Source organism: Liolophura sinensis, chromosome 5 (assembly GCF_032854445.1).
Source record: "Liolophura sinensis isolate JHLJ2023 chromosome 5, CUHK_Ljap_v2, whole genome shotgun sequence".
NCBI classification, from domain to species: Eukaryota; Metazoa; Mollusca; class Polyplacophora; order Chitonida; family Chitonidae; genus Liolophura; species Liolophura sinensis.
The window spans coordinates 13,297,691-13,322,158 of NC_088299.1; the positions used below are offsets into that span (position 1 = coordinate 13,297,691).

General features: G+C 38.3%; 2 protein-coding genes across 2 annotated transcripts; one reads left to right on the plus strand and one right to left on the minus strand.

Annotated features, from left to right (window-relative positions):
• Window positions 1-419: 419 nt before the first annotated feature.
• On the plus strand, window positions 420-8,226 carry LOC135465407 (TBC1 domain family member 20-like). The gene is made up of 9 exons (XM_064742643.1): window positions 420-633; window positions 921-1,100; window positions 1,673-1,753; window positions 2,005-2,099; window positions 2,733-2,824; window positions 3,217-3,318; window positions 3,933-4,074; window positions 4,705-4,889; window positions 5,419-8,226. The coding sequence occupies exons 1-9, from the start codon at window positions 498-500 to the stop codon at window positions 5,630-5,632; spliced, it is 1,227 nt and encodes a 408-aa protein (XP_064598713.1). The 5' UTR covers window positions 420-497; the 3' UTR covers window positions 5,633-8,226.
• A 791-nt stretch (window positions 8,227-9,017) lies between these two features.
• On the minus strand, window positions 9,018-24,181 carry LOC135465732 (F-box only protein 15-like). Its single transcript, XM_064743053.1, has 15 exons — window positions 23,838-24,181; window positions 22,171-22,239; window positions 21,857-21,961; window positions 21,420-21,530; window positions 20,862-20,954; window positions 19,427-19,633; window positions 18,117-18,252; window positions 16,915-16,997; window positions 16,067-16,122; window positions 15,594-15,692; window positions 14,896-15,011; window positions 13,999-14,060; window positions 13,500-13,531; window positions 11,770-11,855; window positions 9,018-10,739 (listed from the first exon to the last, which is right to left on the minus strand). The coding sequence occupies exons 1-15, from the start codon at window positions 23,978-23,980 to the stop codon at window positions 10,647-10,649; spliced, it is 1,491 nt and encodes a 496-aa protein (XP_064599123.1). The 5' UTR covers window positions 23,981-24,181; the 3' UTR covers window positions 9,018-10,646.
• Window positions 24,182-24,468: the final 287 nt, after the last annotated feature.

Consider the following 24,468-nt stretch of genomic DNA (forward strand, 5'->3'; position numbering starts at 1 on the left):
TGACAACTAAACCGGAAGTCAGGTAACTGACACCAAACTCCCTCCCGGTCACACTGACAGCAAATGAAACACTGACACCTGATACTCACGGTCTGTCCGGTTGCTGCAGACGCTCTTTCTTCAGTTTCTCGTTAGCTTCCGTCACAGTATTCACACTGTGAGTTCGACGAAGCCTCGGACCCGACATTTTTATCACGTGCTGCAAACAAATCGCAAGCCGCTTACTGCATAGCACACATCGTCCCCGAAAGGAATTCCTTGTTGTATTAGGGACCTATGTCATACACCCAAAGTTCCACAGCAACACAGTCTAACATAACATTATGGAAGCAATGAAATATGTCAAAAAAGTTAAAGTTGTTAGCACTGACGTAAGCGACAGATTTCATATGTGCGCGAGAAGCCGGGCATTTCTGACAAGAGAGACGTGTTTTCGGCATTGGTTAGATCAATGGATGGAATAAAGCTAGGAGTTTTTCATTTGTAACTATGGTGTCATGAGTTCAGTCCGATCGAGACCGTCCCGGCGACAACTCGCCCGCCCACCTTCTGATCTGACGGTGAAGTCGAGCCATGGGGATGTCGACGCCGGAGCAGACGATCCGAGTTCACGAGATCTTTCTGTCAGTAGAGGTATACTACAACGATTTAGTTCATATCCTTTTCACAGCCATTTAAGTCTGAATCTCCGAGGGTGCATGACAGAGTAAGAAATCATAACCTGTCTTGGATTGATAAGCCACTGACAGAGGAACAGAATAAAATGGGATTGAGATGTGACTCTGAGATTTATTTGTGAACATATGCATTTACGTGGGACTTTGTGAAATTGAGTTTTCAGTTGTAATTGCCATGCAGTGTCAAGAAAGATATTTACCTCAAGGAGAGAAAACAACTTATTCATCTTTCTTTTGTCACAGTTGCAGGGAGACTTGAGAAGATATCCAGCATACAGAAATGCCTTGAGTCTGATCCAGTGGACATTACCTCACTCCGTCAGCTGGCAATTAGTCGCGGGGGACTGATCAACGATGAGCTCCGACGTAAAGTGTGGCCAGAACTGCTGGGTGTGGATGTGTCCAGCATACCCCCTAAACCAGGTGCGTACACTGATATGGTATGGCTCAGGTGGGAGGTTAAAACACTGCTGCTGATTCATGGGAGAGATAACATTCATTGAGAATGTTTGTCTTAAAGATCGATAGTCTGTGTATGAACCATTTCAGTAGACCATGTTTGCCTTGTTTATCTGTTAATAAGATATACTGTACTTGAATTTGTGTCCAGTATACTGTTAATGTCATTCTTTAAATGTTTGGCTGTGTCTTTAGAGAAGTCGTGCGGGCTGAATGGTTAGGGGACAATGCAAGGACAGGTAGCTGTCTGAAGTTAATACAGTTTCAAGTCAGGTTTCAAGATACCGATGTGGCATTCAGCGGTAATCATTCATTCATTCAGGTTTCACGCATACAGTTATCTGACCATACTGTTGTACATATTACTTTAATTTAATTATTTTATTTTGTGCCAAATTTGTGCCATTTAAACATAGGCTGATACATATGTAGTTATGAAACAGAAATAGTGTGGACCACTCACTGTCACCAAGGCCTCTTGACTCATGTATTAAGTATTCACAGCTCTCTTGATGATAAGTATTTTCTGTCCACAGACCAGTCAGTATTGATAGCACACAGAGATTATAACCAGGTTGTCTTGGATGTGAACAGGTCATTGAAGCGATTTCCACCAGGTAGGTTTTACATTATCATGGATTCCCAAAATGTTGTAAAATTTACATAACTTTGTTCATGGACACCACAACCAGGGTTTAGTGTGTAGCTTTGATCAACGTGCCCTTTATGCATTTGTAGAGACCATCTTTTATGTAGCTATGAACACAGGTCTGTTGTTAGTTTGAATACAATAAATGAAAGTATTTTTTCATATGTGTTGGAGACCAAGGCAATGGTTATAATTGTCAGTGTATGTGTGTGTTGTCAGGTATGGAGGAGGAGAAGCGCCTGGGCTTACAGGATCAGCTGGTGGATGTCATAATGAGGATTCTTGTCAACCATAATGAACTGCATTATTATCAGGTTTGACGTAGTTAATTGCCTTCCAGTGCCTGTGTTCTGGTAACAGAACAGTCTTGGAAGACAGCCACACCAGTACTTAACTGTGACATAAATCCTCGTTCATAAGTGTAGTTTTTCCCCAAAATGGGATCAGTTTATGTCCATACATAGCAGATCTTTCTCATCAGCGTATCAGTCTGTCATGTCTCTTGTTCTTGCCCATTAAGGCATCATTTATACTCCACAAGTTTTTGCTCATTAGGACACCAATGATCAGTAGTACTTGTTCATCAGCATAACAGTCATCCACAGGTCTTGTTTGTCATGGTATCAGTCCATATTTATAATTCTTGCATGTAAGGACTTCATTTCATGTCCATAATCCATGAAACAAGGGATTGGTCATCCATATCTCTTGCTTATTAGGGCAGCTGATCAGTCCTTATGCAAAGTTATTTCCAGTCGAGGTATCCGTCCATGCCCATACATTGTAGTTCTTGCCTATGAAGGCATCAGTCCTTGTCCATTGTGCTCTATACTTGAGACTAAACTCCTGTCTGTAGTGATACCCTAGAGAGATCTTATATGAGTTTCTTTCTTAAAACATCTCTGTTGTTTGTCTTATTAACACACCTATGTGCTATTCTGTCACAGGGCTACCATGACATCTGTGTGACATTCCTGTTAGTTGTTGGGGAGGACCTTACCTTTGCCCTAGTCGACCAGTTATCTACTAACCATTTAAGGTAAATAATTGTGTGTTGTCAACTACATGTATGAGGGAGAATAAAATAAGTCTAACGTACACATGCATGCTTAATGTCACCACTACATTCAAATAGAGCCAGAAATGTGCAGATTATTTCTCTACGCCCCATAGTTCTCTCAGAATGTTTGAAAGTATGGGCTGCACAGGTAGTTGAAAGGGTCGAAAAATTAGCGAAATCAAGGCTAAATTGTCCACGTTACATGTAGCACCTGTATATTTTATCTTAGATCACCAGTGGGGTCGTTTACACTTCTTTCTTCATCAAGTTTTGACTGGCGTGTTAGATGTTTTTAGCTGATGTACAATTTGCTGCTACCTCTACATTCACCAGTTCCCCCAAGTTTCTCAAGAGCCTTGATCCTGTTTCAGAGATTTCATGGATGTAAATATGGAGAGAACTAACCACATACTGAACTACCTATATCCAATTGTGGAACAGGCCAGTCCCAAACTTTGTGAGTTCATGGAGAGGTAAGCATCAGAGGCTGGTATACTATTGTAGGGGTGTTAAGCAGGGGTGACGACGAAGAATGTATGTGGAGTATTAACAGTTGTTGAAGACCACTTGCCTGCCACCAATGTGTTGTGCATTCCTGTACATCACAGGAAGGGAAAGTTTGTCAGTAACTTGCCACAGGTTGGTGGTTTATTTTGATATCCCTCCACCTATAAAACCAACTGCTGTCAAGTAAAAAATTATGCAGGGTGTTAGGCAACAATCAAAGGAAATACTAGGCATGTAATTGATAGATCAGTTGCTTGTAGAAGCTACTAGATGAAGGTCAGTTTCATCCCGGTAACTACAAGTGGGCCTCTGTGGCCGAGTGGTGAGCACAGTGACCGAAAAGCCTCTCGCCGGTGCTGTTATACATCCAGATGTAAGTGGGAAGATCTACCAGTAACCTGTGAGTTTCCTCCAGGCTCTGCCCAGTTTCCTTTCACACATAATGCTGAGTGGTGACATGTAAGTAAAATATTCTTAAATAAGGCGTAAAACCAAGTATCTCTTATCTGTAAGAAATCACCCCACTTTATTCTTTTGCTGTGAAACTTTTTCTTCAAGTAACTTATTCTTGTAATTGTAGGTCAGAAGTTGGGACCATTTTCTGCCTAAGTTGGTTAATCACATGGTATGGTCATGTGCTGACAGAGTTTCGACACATTGTGCGTTTATATGACTTCTTCATTGCGTGCCACCCACTTATGCCTATCTACTTATGTGCTGCTGTAAGTATATGTACAGGAGTGGAAGTATTTATTCCATGAATCCAGGGTCCACGTGTCAGTCCCACAATTCCAAGCTGTATCGCCAAAAAGCTTTGTCTGTTACATGAATCCTGTTTTATTAGATACACATAACTTAGATGTTGCCTCTGAGCTGTGTCATATTCCGCCTTTTCTCATTTTCCACAAAATTTGTCGGTATGTTTGTCTTTCTGTCTGTATCTCAAAAAAGACTTTGTATGTTATTTATTTTATTGGTGTTTTTACACTGTGCTCAAGAATATTTCACTTATATTATGGTAGCCAGCATTATGGTGGTTGGAAACTGCACGACCATCTGCAGGTTGCTGACAGACCTTCCTACATACAGCTGGAGAATAAGCCAGCATGGGCTGGACTTGAACTCACAGCGACCGCATTGGTGGGAGGCTCCTGGGTCATTGCGCCATGATGACGTGCTAACCCCCTCAACCACGAAGGCCTCGACATTGTACATTAAAATGAAAGTTGTTTTAATAGTGTGGGATATTATAGAGTATTCATATGCATGTAATTTCAAAGAAATCTCCTTGTACTTAATCGTAAACACTTGAATGTGCATGTACAATAACTACAATGATGTTTGTTTTGCAGATTGTACTTTATCGTGAGTCAGAGATTTTATCTAGTGAATGTGAGATGTGCGTGCTGCACTGTTTGCTGTCTAAAATCCCCGAGAACCTGCCGTTTGAACAGTTAATTAGTAAGGCAGGTGACCTATACCTCCAGTACCCTCCTACAGATCTCGCAAACCAGGCCCTCATTAAGTTCAAGAACAGGTAGGTCCTCAGCAGTTAGCAACATTTTTGTTGACTTGAGGCAAAACAAGAGTCACAGATTAGTTAATTGTGACTAGAGGAAGCCTTGAAATAATAAGTGTATGTGTGAAAAGTACACTTTCTTGTAAGGTAGAGTGTAATTTGCAGTAAAGCTTCTTTGTAAGAAAAGCCCAGATAAATTGTCACCTTCCTGTTGAAAGGCAAGCAAAATATACTGGTGTAAAACTGACAAAATATTTTAGACTGCATTGCAAAGTAAATAAATCAATAATTTTCATTTTGTGAACGTCAAATATTTTCTCTGATCCAGTTGGATAATGGCATTGGCAAATCATGTATTGATCTATAAATTTTTTTGCAAAGAGACAACACTTACAATATGCATTTTGTGGAAACAAAAAATATACATGAAAATGAAAACTCTGCATCCATAAATGCTGAAGATCTCTTTGATGTTGTGAAATAGATTTCTCATAATTCAATCCCATATAAACCAGGCACTAATGTGTAATGTCATTCTTTATTCCAGGAATCTTAGTAAACTTGAGAAAAACAATCAGTTATCCTCCTCTCCGGTAAAGCTGTTGAAAAAGCCCGGTCAGAAAGCGTTACAGGTTGCGTCGGCAGACCAGTCACAAGGGGGAAGTGTCTTAGTCAAAGTGACAGTGTGGACACTGACAGCAGCCCTGAGTGCTGCAGTGTGGGCCGTGTGGAACTCGGCTGCTGATTGGGGCTGGTACTGACCAGTCATATCATAAGAAGAGTGAAAGGTTTATGCGATTGACACTGAGTTACCTCCCTTAGTTGGTGCATTAAGTATGTAGCTCGTCCATGCTCCTAGTTTTCCCGCCTGACAAGAAGATGCTGTAAGCGTTGCAGATGACAAGTCTATATGACACCCTAGTGCCACTGCCTGTGTAGTTAAAATGGCCAACAAATTGAGTGAAGGTTTTTTTTTATGCGATAAGTACTTCATATGTGATCTAACTTTCTACAAATAACTAATCTCCTAGCATCTTGTGTGTCTCACCTTAGTGGCATAGCCTTCCAGCAGAAAGTCTGGTAACAGAGCCATTGAAAAGTCCTGAATACAACAACAACATACACATGGTGTGAGTTAATTCTGATCCGAGTTTCTTTACTATAAATTGTTCGCAAACTACTTCTCTACGACACCAATTTTCTCCACATGTAGTTTTTAGCATGAAAACAGGAATACGTCTCTGCACAAGTCATGCAGGGGAGTGCCAATCACAGTTAAGTGTCATATTATCTATGATGTTGTATCAGGAACACTAGCAGTATAGCACTAGGTTTCATGGGACTAGCAGATAATTTTAGAATATTGCTCATTTACATCAGTTCTTGTTTGTCTGAGTCACTCGATCACTGTTGTTGTAAATCTACTACTGATGTCTATGTAACGAATGTTTTTGCTGTGATCCCTACATGTTAAGAATCATACTGAAAATATCTCCACTCTTAAAATAAATTACATGTAGAAATAAAAATTATTTGAAATAACCAATTGAGTCACTGAAAATATCAAAAATACCTCACCATATAAGGACATTTCTATGGAAAAAGTCATCTTGATTATCCAATATCAAGCCTTAATTTTTTTTATTGCAATGAGATGAATGGCATGTTTTTTTTTGTCAGAAAAATAAGTTAATGCTGTTTAAGTTGAGACTAAAAATCAAGATGCAGTTAATTGTGGCATAGTTAATAAGTTTAATGAACAGCTTATATTTGTTTCTTGAACTTTTTTAACTTAAGTGGAACCTTTTTGACAAAATTGTAGAAAATTGAAATTCAGAACTCAGATGTAGGCCTACTTGTTTAATGATTTTTGATTTTCCACTTCCAGATGAAAAATTATATCTTTAAGGTTTTGTTTTTTAAATCTAAATTGACCCCATTCATAACTATGCTTCTTTTGCATACCGTTATGTAATGTTATGTAATATCATACCTATCAGCGAGAAAGTACATTATATTTGAATTCTTGGAAATCTGATACAAAGAGTAAAATTGTGACTTTGTTTACTGGATCATGAATGCTCAGCGTATATGTGTATGTAACATTGAGTTTTAAGCACGACATGAAAACAGAAGTCTGTGAAAAAGATTTTGTCCCCCTCCAGATTTTTGCATGTGGGTATTGTTGTTACCTTTCCATATTACATGTGTTACCTTGTTATCTGGGTATCTTATCATTCCTGCAATTATAATGTCTACAAACTTGCATTAGTCAAACAACTGTAGTTATCTCCCCTTCAAGGTGCACAGCTAAGTCTGTTTCCAAAGATGCATTTTGATGGCATTTTCTTAAATACAGTGGGTATTTGATGAACCAGTCACATCTGATATAACATCTATGCCAACATACAGAGAAAACAAATGTCACCCTAGTAAATGCGATTGATATATTATAACAGCACAACAGTTTTCAGATATAAACATCAATGGAATCTATATCAGAAAGTTGCAATATACATTACAAAAGATGTACATGTAATTATAATGTAATGTTTTTGTGACAAGGAAATTGATGTACTTAATACAAGGGGCAGAACTACCTGTACATGTATCTCATTAGATAGGGCGCATCATTTCTAAAATAGGACCAACCCTTACCATTTCAGGGCTGCTCGGTGAAGATACTCATATGCTTTAAAATTACAGATTTGCGTTTGATTGGTTAGTAGCAGACACAGTAAGAGCTTTTCCAATTAAATTCCAGCTCTGTGGATCATCCTAGAATTTTCTTGATTTATGGCCTGTTCAAAGTTTTCAGGCATTAGTGGCCTAAAAAGTCAAGCAATATCTACAACATACATACTGTAACGGTTGTTGAAAAGGTTGAAGAATTAGGGTATACAGGTTTAAGAGCTTGGAAATATCCTGTAACCAAATTAAAATCATATGGTAAAGACAGACTGTACACCAAAACTGCAAAACTATGCTGGGTCTGTCGCCGTTATAGGAATGTGCAGTGGTGGCAAATGCTGCAAGATTTCCCTGGCATGCATTTATTAGTTCTTTCTACTATTTACACAAAGATGTTGACGTACATGTATAAATCGTAAACATGGCATAACTTTCCATCAGTTGACATTTTGCCATCATTCCTGACAGTAATCTGATGCTAGGTCACACTTTGGATATGCACAACATTGTGAAATCTGTATACATTGTACGCCCAAGTTGTCAGTTCTAGCACAGCCCATGCAGTCTGGTACATTCATTTGCTGTGGCTTGTGTTTGTAAAGTTGAACAAGATTGTATATTTGTTATTATAACTTATGCTAATGTCTACATGAATATGCTATAATGGTGTTTGTTGTTACTTTTACTCCTCATTAATATTAATGTTGGAGGGGTATAGGTGTTAAATCCAGCTGTTACGGGGTTTATCAGTTACCTGGCAAAGGTCGATGGTAATCTTTCGTTTCCTCCACCCAGTCCGATAAATAAAAACTACAGGGTTTAAACCAGAGAGATTGGAGCAGCTTGATGGAAATCTTTACTTTAAATGAAAATAGATCGTTACGGTCCCCAGCCATTAAACTCTGAAAAGTTTACTGATGGATGGATGGTGAGATGGATGGACAATGCCATACCATTTTAACACCCACCATTAATGATGGGCCTGGAGGTGACCCCATCTGATGTCACACAGCCCAGACTGGACACATACATCTGGAGCTGACACAGACAAAGTTTCAATTTGGCTACAAAAGATCGTGCCTGTAGGAGAGACTTGAATGTAAAACTTCAGCTCAATACGTAAAGTACTTCAGATGTGAATCTGCTAATTTACAATGAATTAATATGCACACGCAGCAGCAAGGATGGAACATTATGTTCAGCACATGTAGAACGTTTTAAGATAGCACCATTAACATTTACTGTAACATTGCCTACCCTATTACCGGACGAACACCCATGCTCAGGGTATGATATAAGTGAGCTAAAGATCGCACAATACACATGTAGTTAGTAAAGGCTCCACACACTCAAGGATCCACCTGACCTTGAGTCAATGCTTGTTTGGAATGTGAACTTTGGCACTAAGATGACTAATTCAACACAAAACACTTCAGTAAACATTTTATTTCCGTGAACAAGGTTCATAATAAATTAGCATCCAAAACTGTTGGATGGTCATTCTGATCCAAGAAAATACGATGAAAGAGATCAGGTATATAGAACATGTAGTCCTCGAGTAAAATAGTGTATATACAGGAGGTAAACAGTACATGTACATAGGTGTGAACTATGAATTTATATGTTACCAGTTTGAAAGAAGGCATAGTGTCATATACCACTTAACTACTTCTTCCAGTGGAATCTGTGTATACAGTAATTATGAAAATGATGCTAAAAATGAACTTGTGTTATTAAAGATTCAAGCTTCAGAAACTGCAATTTATATCTCTACATCCCACAGTTGTCTGAGAATGATTTAAAATACTGGTGGCAGAGACAGATGCAAAGGCTGAATAATTACAGAATGTCACATTATCACAACTTTAACATGCAGAGTGTTTCTTCTCTAACTGCTTTCCGGGATGCCACGAAGACGATAGCCCAAATAAAACATCCATCATACTGTTGGCGAGTCATGTTCAGTATTGGACCATATGTGCACCTGGCCATTCAAGTAAGTTACAATCTGTTTGGGCCCAGAGTTAGTGCCAGTACTTCAAAAGTGTGTTAGAGTTAGGTTTAAGGCTTAAATCTTAATACCAGTATTATTCTATCACCAAAGTAAATGACACTTTAGCCTGGACTAACTTTTGAGTGAGTGAGTGAGTGAATGCTTGGGGTTTAATGTCGTACTTAACAATTTTTCAGTAATATGACGATGATGGAATCCTTAGAGTGCATGTAATGTGCCTCCTTGTTGTAGGACCTAATGACTTGAAAGCTACAGAAACCAGCAAGAGGTTAATTTGTACTCAATGGGAGACTTGAGGACAAGCTACACAAAAGGTCCAAATGCATATAGAACACATATTTTCTTCTATGACGTTACAATGCCTGTATACTTCATATATGTTTTATGATCACACATACACCAATCATTGTGACGTAATATAGGAAAGAACAAACGAGTTCACAGCTTTAGACCATCTTGATAAAGACAGGGAGGAGTTTGATGAGTTTCCCCATTAGCTGCAGCAAGAAGTACGCTTTAGTTTAATGATGGAATAAGTTCCAAGACATACACTGTCTCATCTCCAGTGAGGGAGAATAAAGCTTCAGATGTCACTGATGGCCTGCAGGGATACAACCACAAGTAAGCGTGTTTACTTTCCTGCTGTATTGTATCCCTCTTTGCTGATCATTTGTACAAAGTGCCGAACCAGTCATTGATGGCCTGCAGGGATACAACCACAAGTAAGCGTGTTTACTTTCCTGCTGTATTGTATCCCTCTTTGCTGATCATTTATACAAAGTGCCGAACCAGTCATTGATGGCCTGCAGGGATACAACCACAAGTAAGCATGTTTACTTTCCTGCTGTATTGTATCCCTCTCTGCTGATCATTTATACAAAGTGCCGAACCAGTCATTGATGGCCTGCAGGGATACAACCACAAATAAGCGTGTTTACTTTCCTGCTGTATTGTATCCCTCTTTGCTGATCATTTGTACAAAGTGCCGAACCAGTCATTGATGGCCTGCAGGGATACAGCCACAAGTAAGCGTGTTTACTTTCCTGCTGTATTGTATCCCTCTTTGCTGATCATTTATACAAAGTGCCGAACCAGTCATTGATGGCCTGCAGGGATACAGCCACCAATAAGCGTGTCACAAAATACTGTTCTCTATCGGGACTCTGCAACATAAACATACCTTCAGAATCACGCATGATAATACACCTAACAGTGGAACGCCAAAAAGTAGTTCTACTGAAATAAATACTTAGACATTTTTTGGTTTCTAATACCTCACAGCTGTGTTCACACGATTTGATTTTGTTGTCAGAATTTCTATTTCGAGCCTATTTCATAAGCTGTGTTTAGATGATGCGATGTGCTGAATGCCACAATCACTTGGAATAGCACATATACCATTCTCTTTCAACTCGATAATTGCACCTTATGAATATCGATTTAAGAATACTTCACTTATAGGCTTACAACAGTTGCCAGCGGTAGAAATACCACAACCCTTTTGTAAAAAACAAAACTAACAAATTTTCCCACATGTGACACATATGTGTAAGTTTTCATACAAAGAGCAAACGCAATGTGTATATCAGTTTGGTGTCATGCAAATGATTCCAGTAACATACAAACTACTGTAAATTACATAACATTTCACCCAAAATTTGCATTTTTGGAGGCAATAAATGTAATAAATAATTACATTTTGGTGCATTTATCAGTAGGATATCATCCAACCTTCCAAACAAACCTCAGATACTCAGACCAATAAAACTCACAGAATCAAGCACAATATGCAACAGTCATTGGCAAAATTTTAGGACATTTACTGCAACTGAAAGGCCAAGACTATCCTAAATGACAATAGATTTCGTCCATGTCTGCTTACTGATTCCTGATTTTTAGAGTTCTACTAATTTTTAGAAAGGTGTCTTGAGGTTTGCTTGGGATATGGGATGATATTCTACTGGGAAATGGTAAGCTTCAGCACTAAAAATAGTATTTCGTGACATTTTTTTGCCTCTGAAAATGGACTTTTGTGGGCCAAACTTTAGATCATTTAGGGTATTTATTACAACCAAGGCTCTGAGGCAATGGAATATTGAAATTCCAGTTGTGATTCAGGAAACTTTAAGAAACAAATCAGGTTAACATATTGGTTTCACGTGGTATACTGTTGTATACTGTTCAAATACATACCCAGTTAAGTTCCATAACGACCTTTCCTTTGGGTTCAACATACTTTATACAACAACATCCATCTGAACTGTAATCAAAACTTAAACCTACAAAAAGCAATGAGAGAGAGTGATTATACATATACCTGTGTGGCTGAATTACACACAAACAGGAATAAAAACATACCGCTATAGACTTCCTAGTTGTATGTAGGTTCAACAGTAATAATAATGAAGTCGGGGACATGCCCACATTTTCCACTTACGTGGTGATGCCTCAACTTCATAATTAAAGTTGAAAACATCTTCATTCAGAAATTTGATTGGGATATATAAACTCGGTACTCAAGAACACTTCACTTACACCACGGAGGTCATTCTTATGTTATGAGGAAACCAAGTGTAAAGTCTGCATATACAGCCGTCGTGTACATGCATATAGAGGATATACAATGAGTGACCCATTATATCAATTTTATTAAACAAGTGCTGTAAAGTTTAATAAATTTGATATAATGGGTCACGAATTGTATATCGTATTTATCCCATAATTTATTTTAAACGTTTTTTGGTTGTTAATAGTGAAGTCAACGTCTGTTCATTTTGACAAGTATGTAAATGAGATACGTACTGATATCGATATATGTGAAACGGCTGAAACCGAACCACACATTTCACTAAGTATAGTTCTCGAAAACACTGTGGAAATCTGTTATTTCTGTGATCAGAAACATATCACAGTCCATTAATTTACGATAAGATTTGACAAATTCGAATTTTTTCCAAATTATCGGCATTCATAACAGCTCATTTATCGAAAAATTTGGCTCCAAAATTGTGACCTAAATCTAGGTCATATCTCTATGACAACTGATGTCACACAATGACTTGCAGGGTGCAAGGAGCGGTGATTTCGAACATCATACTGAACGAAATATTCAACTTTAGGCTTCTAGTGCGAACAATTCACCTGAAAACTTACAGCGTATTTGCTGGTCGACTAACTATCTTGGAACTTGGAGAATGCAACAAAACAGAATCTAGGATGTTTCCAAGAGCTTGATTTTGGTTTTGTTTTGAACTTTCCTTGTGATGGTAGATGTGATGTTGAATCTGAAAGTCACAGTCACGACCAATTATTGTGTTCGATGTGGCAAATAGCATGGACTAGATCTACGAATAATCTTGATGTACATCAGCTGCAAGCCAGTTCATACTCTAATATGAAAACCTGATACTGAGGCATGCTGCTGTCCTTGACGGTTGAACTCATGTTTGTGAGTATCTTGTTTTAGGCGTACAGCGTCAACCACTCCTTTCACCAGCCTTTGCTATCTTCCACGTTTCATGAAGATCAATTTTATGCCTATCCAGTGTCCAAAAAAGTGCACCATTTGGTACCAAGAAACCAGTGTAAACTGGTGTCAAGGTGTAGTAAGCAACTGCTAGCCTGTTTGTTTTTTTTTTTCACGGCAACAAGCAACAGAAGTAGTCCAGCATGCAGTTGTACATTTTGATTGGATAAACTTGTCAATGAAAGTTCAGGTGACCAATCAAAATTGCAGTTTATTTATATAACGTACTGTTGGTATATCACTGACACAGGCAAATTATGGGATAAATATGTACATACGGTTAATATTTTAAATGATTCTGATTTTATAATTACTTGTTTGAAAACCAGTTATATTTCTGTCATTGAAGTTTGGTATTATTTTTCTGTTCTTCTCGACTAAGTGTAAATATACTTACCTTCACTAGTACTTTGCAGGGAAACCGGAGAGCTGAAATGTAAAAGGTCAAACTGTTGCATACAAGGTCAAACTGTCAAATGCTCATTCAAGAATATGCATCAGCATTTCTTCTATTAATTTTTACGTCTACATGTAGTTAATAAGTTCAAGTTGGACGAATACAGCCTCAAGATAATTTGTAACTCCTGAACTTTTCATACCAGAGGTAGTTCTCCAAAAACCTTTTGATTTTTACTTGACAATGTGTAAATATGCCAGATTTACAATTGCATTATTCACTTGCCATTCAGTGCCAACTTTCATTAAACTTCGTAAATCAGTTTTCGTAAAAGAAGTATAAAGTCGTTATAGTAACATAAAATTGATGTTATTTATGGAGAAAGTTACAAAAAATTCATTTGTGATGTCTTCTGAAATTTCAATATAAAAGAAGACAGTATTATCTTACATTTAATGGAATCTGAGTAACATCACTCTAGTAAGATAGTATAACTTACCTTAAACACCAAAATGGATGTCCTTGTTCATCCAAAATGGTCATATCCAGTATAGTCACATTCTACAGGCCAACAGATACAGGACAAAATAACAGATAATGTACAGCTTAAAAAACGATACACCACTAGACCAAATGTTTACATGTATCGATAATGTATCCCATATTAAGTCCGAAAGGTATACCTTTTCGTTTGTGCAATGTTGCACAATCGAGATATCACAATTCAAAGTATAAAGCAAAATCACGTAGATTAAGAAAGTAGAAAATGTGACCATGTTATCAATTTAGCCAGTTATTTCTATAACAGGAGAATGAACCTCTTTCCACTGATGATAAGCGAGCACTCTTTTGCAATTTAGCCATATGCTCCTTGAGTAGGTCAAGTGCATTGCGCTTCTGGTGTATTTAAGATGGCAAAAAGATATGCCACACTCTACATTCCTTAATAACCCCTCTCTTTTAGACATATGTCCTTCAGTGGCTGGGAATATTCGGAAATGACGTCATCACTGAACAAACTGGGAATGCGAGACTGCTTACCCAAATTTAGGCAACCCCCCTGCCTCCTCCCTCCCACACACACACACACTGTTGTTTTGACAGCCATCGGCTTTGACATCACCACAGCAGGTTGTTTAATTCCTGGACTGACTGCTGGAGTCTTAGGAAACCTGTAGTTTAAAGCCTGGTCTTTTTTAGACCTGATCTCGAGGAAACCACCGCCCTTTACAAGGTACCTAAATCTTGTCATGAAGCTGGAGACCACACATGCTAGAGCCCCATGGATTCTGATTTGCAGCCAATCCACAGCCAGGGAACTTCCAGTAGACTGGTCCTCTGTATCACCCCGGGCCCCACATGTACATACACTTCAACAGCTGAATGCACGACTAACCTCAAGTCTGCCCTTAAAGGCATCTGTTTTCCAGGGAAGGACAATTTTCTGTGAAATTATACTGTGGTCTGAGGAATAATCAGGTCGGATAAGGTCAAAAAAAGCGTATCCACCCACTGAAATAGAAACAACACGATAATGACACTGAGGACAGCATGGCTAAGGTTCAAAATCACTCCATTCAGCCCATACAACATAACTAATTCTTCAACCTTCATCTTTAGTGATTGCTTGACAGCTTTTATGGCTTTCTCCAGCTCAGAATGTCCAAAGGAATGTCCTAAGAGTATGCTCAAATGTGTTTACTAGCCCAGCCTTCTAGCAAGTTCCTATTAAAATTTACTTGTCTACCCTAATTCTTCAACCTTTCCAAACACCTCCACAACCTATATTTTGAAACAACTATGGGGCGTAGAGAAATATTTGCACAGCTTTATGAAGCTTGCATCTTTAATGCCACAAACAAATCATTTTTTGCATCATTTGCCAAAATAATTGTATGCATAAATTCCACTGAGAAAAGTGTCATCATATGACTGAAAAATTGTTGAGTACAATGTTAAACCCCAAGCACTCACTCACTCACTCAGTGAGAAAAGCTCTTTAGTGGTTAACATGGTTAAAGATTTACAGTGTATGTATTATCCCATAATTATCCCATATTTATCTCATAATTATCCAGGGAGGACCGTACACACCCAAGTTTTCTCGTTTACAGTGAAGGCGTCTGAACTGCTGGTTCCAGATGGACTGCCGCTGATGATGTAGCTCCATTGTACAGCTGTAGTCATGGAGACCTGATCAACAAAATATGGTGATCACTTTTATCATACAACTGTACTGTGATCATGAAGGCAAAGAAGACAGTGTGATATTTCAACAACAGCAGCACTGTTTAACACAAATTGTACACCAAATATTCATTACCCTATCTGCTTTAGCAAGGCTTCTTGTGTTGTTCACATCATTGGGTGATTGGTGTTTTACGCCCTACTGAAGAAATATTTCACTTATATGATGGCGACCAGTATTATGGTGGGAGGACACTGGGAGCTCGGGTAAAACCCACGACCATCCGCAGGTTGCTGACAGACCTTCCCATGTACGTCCAGAGAGGGAGCCAGCATGAGTGTACATATAGAAATGTAGCAATGAAAGAATTTCAGCTTACCATAAGTTTTGTCCACATCATCAAACACTGGCTTTGGTAGAGTTGGAATGAATGCACTGTCAAAAAAAGAAACACAAAAAGCAGGTATTATCTTACATTCAACGAAATTTGAGTAACATCATGCCAGTGGCTAAGCTTGTAACTGTCATGATATGGTTTCACACAAGGACCATGCACTGACAATGGCTGACCCAATCCTTTCAGAACCACATCAACCGCAAATGCCACACCCAGACATTTCCCCCTGCCCCCTCTCGCCAAAAGAGAAACAGACAAAACAAATGTGTTGCAGCAGTTTCCTAAAGACTGCCAAGTTTCTATCATCCATAAACATTTTAGCTGTTGTATCAATTTTGAGAACGGCATAAACATTTATCATATACATTGTAAATCAAATACATGTCTTATACATGGAAATTTGATCTCATGCTGGCCTCCTCTCCAGACATACGTGGGAAGGTCAGCCAGCAGCCTGCAGATGGTTGTGAGTTTCCCTTGGGTTCTGCCCGGTTTCCTCCAACCATAATGCTGTTTGACGTTGTATAAGTGAAATATTCTAGAGTATGGCGTAAAACTCTAATCAAATAGATACATGTAAATTTGCAGCAAAGCGAGAAAACATGCTCACACACTATTTATTTATTTTATTTAATTGTTGTTTAATGTTATACTCAAGAATTTTTGGCGAGCGCTTTAACCACTAGACCAGGGACCGCCAATCTGAACGGTTATGAGTGTGAGAATTCCATGATAAGCACCTCAAACACATGTATGAACCCCACCACATCTCTTAACATTTTCTGACTTCCATGTAATTATATACCTCTCACAGTGTTCTGGATATTTACCTTTGTCGTGTTCCATAGAGACACCTCTGTACCAGCTGGTGATGATGTAAACATGCAGCCACGAATGCCAGTTCACCATCACCCTGTAAACACATCACCCACACATGTAAACAAGTGACACATACCGTTAGAAAGGTACATGTACAGCGTAGAGGTAATACTACATCTTAAACTAAGACACTGAATTAGGTCAATCATCAGTAATTTATTATGAACGATCACCTCAGGCTTAAAAATAAAAGACAAGGGCTTCAGAGAATACTGGTAGCTTGCCTGACTGAACATTTCGTAAAACTGCATAATGTTCAAGTCATGTGATACATTAAAATACTGACCTTAAAACAAAAAGAAAGGCCAAAATTACCATACTGTCACACATATGACGGTTGCAAAGCAGATAAGGATTGCAGAGCAGTGACTTCATAAGTTATGGAGCAGTAGACACCATGGGGAGCATGAACAAATTTTCCCAGAGATCTTTGATGTGAAAACTGCAAACTGCATTTGGCAATCCATGTACTGTGGGTTGCAATTGCAACCCTGTGAATGGTTAAGAAAGTGTTGAGCTATGAGGTAAAAAATTCCTTGGTCTTGATATGCAAATCGACACCAAAGATTGGCTATTTGTGTATTATGGGTGGCCACTGCAACCGTATGATCGCTGAAAAACTTTAATTAAACTGGACACTGACACCGCCACTGACACCGCCACTGTCAGCATCTGATCCCTCACTCACAATACCTCTCGTAAATCTGTATAGGAGAGCTAAAAAGGCACTAATATCCTGCAAATTCTGATCATTTAGGAAAAGAATATTAATCGTCATATCATTTAACCTTTCATTTAAATATGCAGACTTTGGAAGTGGAGCATACACATGTATTTATAATAACATGTTTACAGATAATCAGATGACAGACAGGCTATGGAAAGTCTTTTCACCAATCACAGACTTCAATTCCAACATAAAAATTCTTTGCATAAGATGAAATAAGTATGGCATACATTGACCAACAGACTGACAATTCACTGACCAATCAGAAGACAAGACAGTGTACCTTTGTCTAAATGAGCAAGTGAGTCTTTTAACTCCCACTGAATAACTATAATAAAGCTTTGCGATTACGACAAGGCTTCATTCATTAGAGGTTTTCATAATGTAGTGTAAACTATACTAGAGAAGCAGAATGTGACGAATTACCTTCCATGTGGCCAGCATGACACCCTGGGGTAGTAAGTAGAGGTTCACTAGGTCATCTGATGAGGTGGGGGAGTTTGTTCTCACCCAGCTATCCCACTTCAGCTCTAACTCTAACAATAGACTTCTCTGGTATGGACTGAAATTAAACAGCCATAACACGAACATCTGTTTAGCAAGAAAAGCTGCTCTTTCCACATCAATTATTTATCTGCATGTATAATATAATCAAACTTTCACCTCAACTTCCTCCATGTAAGTGCACTATCTTCACTACAGATAATATTAAGACAAAAAATTTCAAATCATTTTATGTTAGAATTAAAACTTTCCTGCATGTGAGTTGTAGGCACAGACTGCATTCACACATCGTCTTAACTGTACATAAAAAGGCCTGGTGACTTGCGATGAGCCCTTAATCCAGTGGGGTGGCAGCTTATCTTTCAATCATGTTACATTTAGGTAGCCCTGGTGTGAAGCAGGACCTTAAGCCATTGTTATGTCAACAGTGGATCGTAGTGTAATATCCACAATGTTATAATGTATCAGTTTTAATTGTCGCATTCTTCTGTCTTTAATGTGATATCATCATGATGAGCTGGGAGTGGAACATTTGACATCAATAAAATGATGTCAATGTCCTCTTGCCCTGCATTTGACAGGTCATGATTCTTGCAAAAGAAATTTTCAAGACTAGGCCATCATCATGTTTGTTGTGGGTAACCCTATTAACCCTCCAAAATGTGCCCTACTCTAGAGCCTTTATTAGGCTGTTGATGGAATTTCCTTTCATAATTTCCTCCCGAATTTAATTTCTTTAAAATCCAAATCTTCTTAATTTTAAATAGCCAGAATTCAAAAAAGAAATTCCTGACTGACCTTCCCATTTCTTTCTGACAGGGTCAGGTTACCCTAAAACAAACACCTTTCTTGGAATGGTCTTGTACCTTGCTTTGTACCTTGCTTTGATAGTTCCTAATGGTAAGAAAGGGTCAATGGTGCTCTCTTATGTGGTCATAAAGTTTGCACATGACTATTTATTTATTTATCTGATTGGTGTTTAACACTGAGACTATTTATCTTGCCCCAGTGTGATGCATGTCAAGTGGAAAGTCCGAAAGTAACTTGCCAAAGGTTGGTGGTTTACTCCAGGCACTTTAGTTTCCTCCACTAATAAAATTGACCAATGCTGTGCGAGTGTAAAATTCTTGAGTATGATGTTAAATAACAGAAAAAGATTAACAAATATTAAAAACAGAAGGTACATTATTTTTAGTGCCATTATCGGCTAAACAAAATTTGAAACATAATACCTGTTGGCCACTGCCCTCCCACGTTCAAAGAACAGCGGGTTGATGGAGTACACCTGTATCTTGCGGATTTCTCTGAGGGAAGGGGACTGTAAGCTGTACCACCTGACCAGACTGGACATACAGAAGGGGAAGTTCCCACAAGCTCTCATCTCATGCTGCTCACCACGACTGTCCTGTAAAACCAGCACCCACTGAATACCACACCGTCTGAAACAAGAGCCAGCATGGAGTGTGAGTGGTGACATCAACAGCCACTGAATACCACACCGTCTGAAACAAGAGCCAGCATGGAGTGTGAGTGGTGACATCAACAGCCACTGAATACCACACCGTCTGAAATAAGAGACAGCATGTAGTGTGAGTGGTGACATCAACAGCCACTGAATACCACACCATCTGAAACAGAGTGGGCATAGAGTGTTAGTGGTGACATCAACAGCTTCTGAATACCACACCGTCTGAAACAGAGTGGGCATGGAGTGTGAGTGGTGACATCAACAGCCACTGAATACCACACCGTCTGAAACAAGAGCCAGCATGGAGTGTGAGTGGTGACATCAACAGCCACTGAATACCACACCGTCTGAAACAAGAGCGACCATGAAGTGGGAGTGGTGACATCAACAGCCACTGAATACCACACCATCTGAAACAGAGTGGGCATAGAGTGTTAGTGGTGACATCAACAGCTTCTGAATACCACACCGTCTGAAACAGAGTGGGCATGGAGTGTGAGTGGTGACATCAACAGCCACTGAATACCACACCGTCTGAAACAAGAGCGACCATGAAGTGGGAGTGGTGACATCAACAGCCACTGGATACCACACCATCTGAAACAAGAGTGAGCATGGAGTGTGAGTGGTGACATCAACAGCCACTGAATACTGCAATTTGTAAAACAATAAGGGTGAGTCATAGCACCAACACACTGAACACTACACCATCTGAAACAGTTAGCATGGAATGACTGTCTGAGAGGCTGATAGGTTGACCTTTATGTGTTTCTGAAAGTGCATTTTAATATACCAAACTTTGGGTAAATACAGTATTTCAACATACAACACGCATATCATAATTTGCAAAAATACAAAAAGCATTGGGAATAACTATCGATATCTGCCTGTGGTATCCGCAACTACTGTAATATGACAGGCTAAGAGCTCCATATACTGTACCACTGTTTGACCACTATACCTACTCTAGGATTTTAGGTCTCTCTTGGTCAGCTATTCTAGAGGTGAAGCTAGTTCAGCATCGTTTGAGCGCTCTACCTTCTCTCTGACTCTCTCTTGTAGGTGTAGCCAGTTCAACATTTTGTAGCACTTTTTGATTACCACACCTACTATAGGACTTTGCTGGTCTCTCTTGGTAAGCCAGTGTACGGGTGTAGCTAGTTTAACCTAATGTACCACTGTCTGACCATTATACTTACTCTAAGATTTTGTTGGTCTCTCTTGGTAAGCCAGTGTACGGGTGGAGCTTTCGCAGGTGACGAAATGCGTCCTTATTCCTCTGATCTGAGCATCTATAATCAATTATTAAAATAAAAATAATAAAAAACAGTCATACTATCTAAAATATGTCCATTTTTAGACGCACTTTATGTCCATTTTGTTTAAATTCATAAACCTTTAATTTACCTGAAAAACAAACTTAATGTATAAGAAAATCTCTTTGTGATACAAATAGAAGCCCAATAATTTTAGTCCAAATATGAAACAGGTGGACAACAGATACAGTGAAGACTAATGGATCTATGTAGTAAAAAACAGTAACGACTATATTCTCAAACAGTACTTAATTCTGACCACCAGGTCCCTACGATCTATCAATGAGATCAAGCCATAAGGTAAGCATGTAGAGCAAACAGTAGCTAAGACATCTCTCACACTGTTGACATCTTGCTCTTTGACAACTGACCCCAAACATTTGTGAACATAAAATTCAAGGTTTGGCACAGATTTGCAATCAAGCAAATCCTTTCACATACCTTTTTATACACTGCGACTTCCAGAAAGAAAATGGAATGTTTTCTGGCTCTAATGTGGTGTCCTTTTTTTTATTTGGTGCATATGTCTTGAATATTTCAGCCCAAAGCAGACTGAAAATGAAAACAATGATAAATACACACAACATGCAACTGAGCTAAAAAAATATGTAAACAATGACATTATTTTCACAACATTATTATTTCAGCCTGTTAAAAAATTGGTACATAGATCTATGTGTTTCTGTGTTGAGCTTTTGAATGGCAACCTTCAGAAGCCATCTGTAGTCTGCATTTTCACAACAGATCATACAACGTGTAAATCAGCCATAAATCAAAATAAAGGTCTATATCATTTATCAGTTTTTGAGAAAAAACCAATACTGGAGAAAAAACAATATAGTTAGAACGAATCCAGACTACTAGCAGACTAAACTCACTTGTCATTTGCTAAGATGTTCCAGCGTTTACAAACTCTGGCTGTCAACAAAAGATGGTGAGCTCCAAAAAATGAAAATATCTTATATAGAACTTCATCAGGCAGACTGAAACAAAAAATGAATGAGAAACATTTACTAAGATGATCATTCAAATTTGTTGATTGTTTGTACTGTTCTTAGTGTTGTAGGCTGGTAATATTTTATCTATGAGTAACTAATGTATACTGGAAACTTTTCATGGGCATCAAAGAATAGACAACAATGAATATTGAATGTTAAATTCAAAATTCCAAAGATTACAAAAGATGACTTACTGATCTATTGTGGTCCTTCCTTTTCTCATTAGCACTGGTTTGGCCTTCACATAACTGTAGCTATTAGACCTGAAGATAAATGTCAGCAGTCATAATACACATTTAACATAAACAATTTATAATTATGATTTATGACAAAATACATGATGGAGCATTTATTGTTCTGGTACATAAAGCAGATTTGTAAGCATGTCTTTTTTTTTCAGAACCACTGTACTGTAGCTAGATTCTAATATTAATGTAAAAAATAATACAGAAAAAGTTCACAATAATAATTCAGATATTGCAAATTGGCATCAGCTGACAAATTTATCAGCAAGCATTAAGGCTAGTTTTTTTTTTTAATATAGAAGAAACCTGGTGTAATGCAAAATTATGCGGTGGATACAGTTTGGCAATTTTATTAATTTATTTAGTCTACATGTTAAACAATATTTCACCTAGATAAGGGTGGTCAGTTTTAAGTGTGGGCGAAAACAAAAGCATCTTGTCAGGCACTCGAGACTGTGCACATCAGGGCACTTGCCATTTTGCTCCTGCCATCAGTCATACTTGTGCTAACATATTGCTGATAAAACTTGTCTAAATAACAAGAAAGTTTATACGACACCTTGATTCATGGTGACATAAGTTCTAATCCACAATTTGGTGTTGTTCAGAAATTAAATACCAGTATACTGGTATTGCACAATGTTCTGTTTAACATACACGTACTATAATTTCTGGTTATTATGGGTCAAAAGTCTTTAAATATCATTTACTGTTGTTCACATTACTATACTTTTCCATGGTATCTTTATTTTACCTTACCATCTGCTAGCCACTTCAATCAGCAGGTGACTGAAAGTCTTGAGCCAAAAATAAAAATGTAATCTTGCAAACTTGCAAAAAGGTACTCTAAGATTAGTGGCTAGTGCAAAAGAAGATCTACTTGGCTGGCAAATTTATACTGATTTAAGTATCTTGGTATTACCAAATTTTGTACAATGAGTGTAAAATTATTTCAGCAGAATCCAAGGAAATTTTTTCAAATCAGTTAAAAGAACAAGAATTATTACAATTAAAATAAGAAGGTGGTATATTTGCAATGATGGGAATATTTTACCAGTACATTCAATATTAACGCTGTTTTGGCACTCAACACTATTACTTGCAAGAAAGCAATTCTTAAACAGTTGCATCAACAGTCAACAGTCATGGGATTACATTGAAAATTGCTTTCTGGCTGGTTTGTTACAATGGGAGACTTGAGGACAAGCTACACAGCTGGTCCAAATCACAATAGAATATGTTTTCTTCTGTGATGTTGCAGAGTGTGTGTACTTCATATATGTTTTATGAGCAGACACCAATAATTGTGATGTAATAAAGGAAAAAAACAAATGAGTTCACAGCTCTGGACCGTCTTGATACAGGTGGGAAGAAGTTTTACGAATTCCATTTTAGGGGCCTGAACCCTTTGGCTGTTTGTAAAAACAAGCTAGTTGCATATGTAAGCCAACGACCTGCTTCTCGTATGCTGATTATGATAAGCAGATTTTAAATCCATTTTTTTTAGATTTTTCACTCTACTACGTGACAACTGGGGTTAATGTATATTATAGTCCCAGGTGACAATAGCATCAACTTAACAAATCCGTAAACTTTGAATTACACGAATTACTAACTTATTAAGAGAACGTTGTCCTGTAGATTGCCCTGATCTCTTTATATCTCCCGAGGCACTCTTTTCTTCGCTCCATTTCTTTTTGTGCTTTCGGAGATACTGCTTTATTTGTTGCTGTGAAGTAGGTACTGTTGAACTGGACATTGCCTGCGAGCCGTGCAGCGTTGTTGTTGAAAATTACAACTTCCAAATATTCAGCTAAAACCATAATTTGGAACTGACATGACAAAAACATGAACAGGTTCGGTCAAAGACTCTTACACGGTACCCGTGGTAACACAGCAGGGAGGAATAATTAATGCGTTTTCAAAGAAAACGGTCAGTAGATCACACTGAGAATCCAATGGTGAATGACGGTTTGTGGCAAACAAATCACGACGCGTCTGAACCTCCGCGACAACCGCAAAAAGGATAAAAGTGCACAGTGCGCAGTCGCACTGCAAACATTTCACGCAAATCAACAGAGATGGCAGACACAGGCAAAGATTACCTCACCAATAACTCAGATCCTAAAAATATCCAGGATCTGACAAATTTTGTAAGTATTGGATGTTAATGTATACATTCTGTGTTTATGTGCAGTGCTTTATTTTGTCACTATGAGGAGTATGTTGGCTCATTTCTAAGCGGCA

Excerpts from the sequence above, each read along its gene's own strand:
- LOC135465407 (XM_064742643.1), top strand. The coding sequence starts at position 498 with ATGAGTTCAGTCCGATCGAGACCGTCCCGGCGACAACTCGCCCGCCCA. Across the intron at positions 4,075-4,704 it reads CTATCTACTTATGTGCTGCT|ATTGTACTTTATCGTGAGTC; the intron begins GTAAGTATATGT and ends TTTGTTTTGCAG. Across the intron at positions 4,890-5,418 it reads CTCATTAAGTTCAAGAACAG|GAATCTTAGTAAACTTGAGA; the intron begins GTAGGTCCTCAG and ends TCTTTATTCCAG.
- LOC135465732 (XM_064743053.1), bottom strand. The coding sequence starts at position 23,980 with ATGTCCAGTTCAACAGTACCTACTTCACAGCAACAAATAAAGCAGTAT. Across the intron at positions 19,634-20,861 it reads GAGACCAACAAAATCTTAGA|ACGGTGTGGTATTCAGTGGG; the intron begins GTAAGTATAATG and ends CTCTTGTTTCAG. Across the intron at positions 16,123-16,914 it reads CTCTATGGAACACGACAAAG|TGCATTCATTCCAACTCTAC; the intron begins GTAAATATCCAG and ends TTTTTTTGACAG.